Source organism: Nanorana parkeri, unplaced genomic scaffold (genome assembly GCF_000935625.1).
Source record: "Nanorana parkeri isolate BGI_ZX_2015 unplaced genomic scaffold, ASM93562v1 scaffold1877, whole genome shotgun sequence".
NCBI lineage: Eukaryota > Metazoa > Chordata > Amphibia > Anura > Dicroglossidae > Nanorana > Nanorana parkeri.
The window spans coordinates 117,430-122,055 of NW_017308145.1; the positions used below are offsets into that span (position 1 = coordinate 117,430).

The following is a 4,626-nucleotide window of genomic DNA, read 5'->3' on the forward strand; positions in this document are numbered from 1 at the left end:
ACTGTCCTGCACCTGACCTCCACCCTACTGTACACCTTTGGGAAGACCAATGGTGAGCCAGGTCTTCTCATCCAACATCGGTACCTGACCTCACAAAAAGATACAAAGTCCCACAAACACCCTCCAAAGTTGTGGAAAGCCTTCCTAGAAGGGGGGGAGGGAGGGGGGGACTCCATATAAATAACCATGTTTTGGAATAAGATGTCCAGCAAGCTCATAGGTGTGTTGGTCAGGAGGCCATCTAGTACACCTTTATTGGAGCCTGGAAAGACACATCTCTTAAGATACCCCCCTCTTTTTTTGCTGCACCACCATGAGGTCCATGTTTAACCTTCTGCCTCTCTAGGCCAACTGTCTCGGGTTGCCTCTTCCTACCCCAAGCCTTGCTGTCACATGATCAGATGTCAAGAACAGTGTTATAGCCCCAAAGGGAGGCCAACTCCATATTAACAGCCATGGTCCTGGAATGGTGAGTCCAACAAGCTCATATAGGTCAGGTGTCCACGACCTTTGGCCATACAGTGTACAGATCCTTATCCTGGTGAGTTAGCTTTGTGATCTGAGTCTATAGGGAGGAGAAAGCAGAGAGAAACAGTTAGGATTGGGCCCCTTGACTGCCATGGGCCCCCGGAGCCCCTTGCCTCCTTCTTCACCCTTGTAATAAGCCATGTCATCCTCTCCTTTCCTCCATCAGATGTATCCGGAGCTACAGATCACCGGGGTGACAGAGGCAGCTCAGCCGGTGACAGTGACAAACTGGTGCCAGAAGCAGAAACCGGAGTGCAAGCGCCGTCTACATATTGTGGTCCCGTACCTATGCCAGGGTGAGCTGCCATGTCATTGTCTGCCTGGAACCCCTCATAATAGGCACAGCAGGTGTACAGACCCGGGAACTCAGCACAGGGATGGTGGGAGCCCCTCATAATGGGCACAGCGGGTGTACAGACCCGGGAACTCAGCAGAGGGATGGTGGGAGCTCCTCATAGTGGGCACAGCGGGTGTACAGACCCGGGAACTCTACTCAGGGATGGTGGGGGCCCCTCATAATGGGCACAGCGGGTGTACAGACCCCGGAACTCAGCTCAGGGATGGTGGGAGCTCCTCATAATGGGCACAGCGGGTGTACAGACCCGGGAACTCAGCTCAGGGATGGTGGGAGCCCCTCATAATGGGCACAGCGGGTGTACAGACCCCGGAACTCAGCTCAGCGATGGTGGGAGCTCCTCATAATGGGTACAGCGGGTGTACAGACCCGGGAACTCAGCACAGGGATGGTGGGAGCTCCTCATAATGGGCACAGCGGGTGTACAGACCCCGGAACTCAGTGGAAGGATCTCACCAGTAGAGTCCCTGAGACTGAAGCTGTTAGGTGGTTGGATGTTGGGTGACAGGTGCTCATTGTATTCCTAATTCTCTGATCCCCCCCCCCCGTCTATATTGCAGTGAATGAATTTGTCAGCGACGCCCTCCTGGTACCCGACAAATGCCGCTTCCTTCACCGAGAACAGATGGACACCTGCGAGAGTTACCAGCACTGGCACGAAACGGCCCGCACGGTGAGCAATGCCGGCCGCGCGTCACCATGTAGAGGACAGGTCCATCCGAAGCTGCACTTACAGTCTGTTTTCTTCCCCCTCTATAAGGCCTGCGCGGCAGAGAACCTCGACCTCCACAGCTATGGCATGCTGCTCCCCTGCCACCCAGACAGGTTCCGTGGGGTGGAGTATGTGTGCTGCCCGACCCGCAATCCCCAACCCATCGAACCCACCAGGAGCCACCCGGTCACCGAGCTGGAGCCGCAGGACACAGAAAAGGGGTAAGAGGAACGGTGGGCGGAGCCAGAGGCTATCGGTCTGATTTACAATGTGTTCGCGCGTCGTATATATCTGTGCGAGCGACCTTTGCTGCACATTGTTGCCACTAGATGGCGCTGAGGAGCAGAGGAATGTCCTATGCTCCTCGGCTCCATCTAGTGGCAACAATGTGAACCGAATGTCATTTACACAGATGCATGCTGTGCGAACACGTTATAAATCAGCCCCTATGTGTCTGCCCCCCCCCTCCCCCTCCATCCTTACGCAGCTTGCGCAGGGCAGACTTGGCTTTTCCTGGCACTCACAGAAGCTAAAATTCAGCAGGGCTTTCTTAGTGTTTATCTGCCGGACTACAGCCTCTCGCCAGTAGCTCTGCGTTGCGCAATCTCTGCCGCCGTCACTTTTCTCATCAACTCTCTTTCCGTCAGAGACGAGGTGGAGATCGAAGAGGACAATGTTGACATCATCGACGAAGGAGGAGAGGACACGGCGGGGGCCACACAGGACCAGCACCCGCAAGTGTGGGACGACTATTTTGTGGGGAATGGATATGAGGACGAGACAACCAGCAGTGCCCCCACCCTCCCGCCAGAGGTCAAAGGTCAGATACCCCTCTCTTTTGGCATTAGTTACAATATTGCAGACTCATCACTGGGGGAGGGGAGACTGAGGAAATGCTTCCTCCTGCCTGCAGCAGACTGATCACTGGGGGAGGGGAGACTCAGGAAATGCTTCCTCCTGCCTGCAGCAGACTGATCACTGGGGGGATATGGAGACTGAGGAATTGCTTCCTCCTGCTGCAGCAGACTGATCACTGGGGGAGGGGAGACTGAGGAAATGCTTCCTCCTGCCTGCAGCAGACTGATCACTGGGGGAGGGAAGACTGAGGACATGCTTCCTCCTGCCTGCAGCAGACTGATCACTGGGGGAGGGGAGACTGAGGAAATGATTCCTCCTGCCTGCAGCAGACTGATGACATCATCTCAGCCTAGGCAAAGTCACTGACTGTTGGTGAAGGACGGATTGACCATTGGGTTTGCCTACCCAGCTGCCTCCATTATGCACCCCAGTAACATTTTCCGTCTGCTTGCTCCACAGTCTCCCGACCTACCGACGGGGTGGACATCTACTTCGAGTCACCCCGCGATGGCTCTGAACACGCCAACTTCCTGCGAGCAAAGATGGAGCTGGAAGAGCGACGCATGAAGCAGATCAACGAGGTAAGATGATATCAGCAGTTTCTATACTTTGATGTGAATAGTAAGAGACGCCATTGTCCCCGGTCTGCTCCCGGCCTCCACGAAGGGTCGCCGGGAGGAATAGACCATTCGCTGCACACTTCCATCATCTCCCCCTAGGGCCGCGCCATCCATATTCCTGATATGCTAGAGTATAAGGGGGGTGACGGAGGAACGATGGACATGACTGACCTCACTGGAGGGGTGTGACATCTTCTCTTAGCTTCACCTCTTTCATAAGCTCCTCCCACTCTCATCTCCAGGACGGCTCCTCCTGGGCTTCACCTCTTATATGGAACTCACCACCCTAAACCAATAAACTGCTCATCGTTTTCAAGCCTAAGTCTAGTTTTGGGTTAAAGCTGAGGTTCAGGCTGCTCATATGTTGCCTTCCCTGGCTCCTCCCCTCCTTCCCTGGCTCCTCCCCTCCCTCCATCAACATGACAACAACCCAGTGGTGTCATTACTAATGCATCCTAAGGAACGGAAGCAGATCATGGCTGGTGAGAAGAGCTGCACATAGCTTTCCGAAAACATCACAGCACCCTGCCTCCGTTTTCCTCTCAACAGCCTTCAGCCCTGATGAAAGCAGTGGGCCGGCTCTTGGGAGGAGTTATGCAAATATCAAAATGCCTTGATGGGAGGGTGTCAGTCTGGAGAACTGGGTGTTCCTAGGCAGGCTGCATTTGCATGAAGACCATCCTAGTTAACGCCCACATGTCATGCTGAGCCTCTGTGATTGGCTGAACTGAAATATGATGAATGAAAGGGGCGGGGCCAGGGGCAGTCAGGCTGGGGAGGAAAGAGCTAGATGATGCAGCCAGGAAATGAGGCGGGCTCTATCTGACTTGCTGCAGCTTCTAATGCACATTGTGGGGAGCTCCCGGTGTGCAGAGATATCAGAGGAAGAGGAGCCGGTACAACTGTGCAGGACTGAAGGGGAGGCCGGAGGTCAGATAGAAGAGTGAAAGGGGAGGCCAGAGGTCAGATTTAATGCGATAGCGAAGATTTTGTTCTGTTGCTCAGAAGATATATTTCGGGTCCCAGACCCCAATGGCATTCAGGATCAGAATTTCCGAATTGCATTGGGGAGCTCCGGAATGCCATTCGGGTCTGGGAGCCATATACATATAATACTAAAGCTGAGGCTCCCAGACCCGAATGGCATTCCGGAGCTCCCCAATGCAATTCAGAAATTCGGATCCCGAATGCCATTCGGGTCTGGGAGCCTCAGCTTTAGTATTATATGTATAGACTGTATATGGCTCCCATGTTGACGTAACGAAAATTCGTGTTCCGACCCCTTCGGAGGCATTAAACCGGAAAACACATCTGATTGGCCAGAAAAGTCACATGTCCCATTCAGTTTAGTTTTCGAAACGAAATTCGGACGGGATCCGAAACTCGGAAACGGAAATTCGGATGCATTGGGATTCGGAAATTCGGATGTGTCCGAATTTCAGAAAATTTGTTCTGAATTTTGATTGGGAACGAAACGAAGGGCGCAGGTCTAGTGACAATTTTCAGGCAACTTCTGGTAACCGTAAATAGGACCCCAAGTCAGCAATCTACCA

General features: G+C 53.5%; 1 protein-coding gene across 1 annotated transcript in view; it reads left to right on the top strand.

The window, feature by feature from the left end:
- The window catches only part of APLP1 (amyloid beta precursor like protein 1), a 16,842-nt gene that overhangs the window by 1,433 nt on the left and 10,783 nt on the right, over nucleotides 1-4,626 (top strand). Inside the window, exons 2-6 of the mRNA XM_018571956.1 lie at nucleotides 695-824; nucleotides 1,444-1,556; nucleotides 1,644-1,816; nucleotides 2,243-2,415; nucleotides 2,913-3,034. Coding sequence (XP_018427458.1) covers nucleotides 695-824; nucleotides 1,444-1,556; nucleotides 1,644-1,816; nucleotides 2,243-2,415; nucleotides 2,913-3,034 — 711 coding nt within the window. The remainder of the gene's footprint in view (nucleotides 1-694; nucleotides 825-1,443; nucleotides 1,557-1,643; nucleotides 1,817-2,242; nucleotides 2,416-2,912; nucleotides 3,035-4,626) is intronic.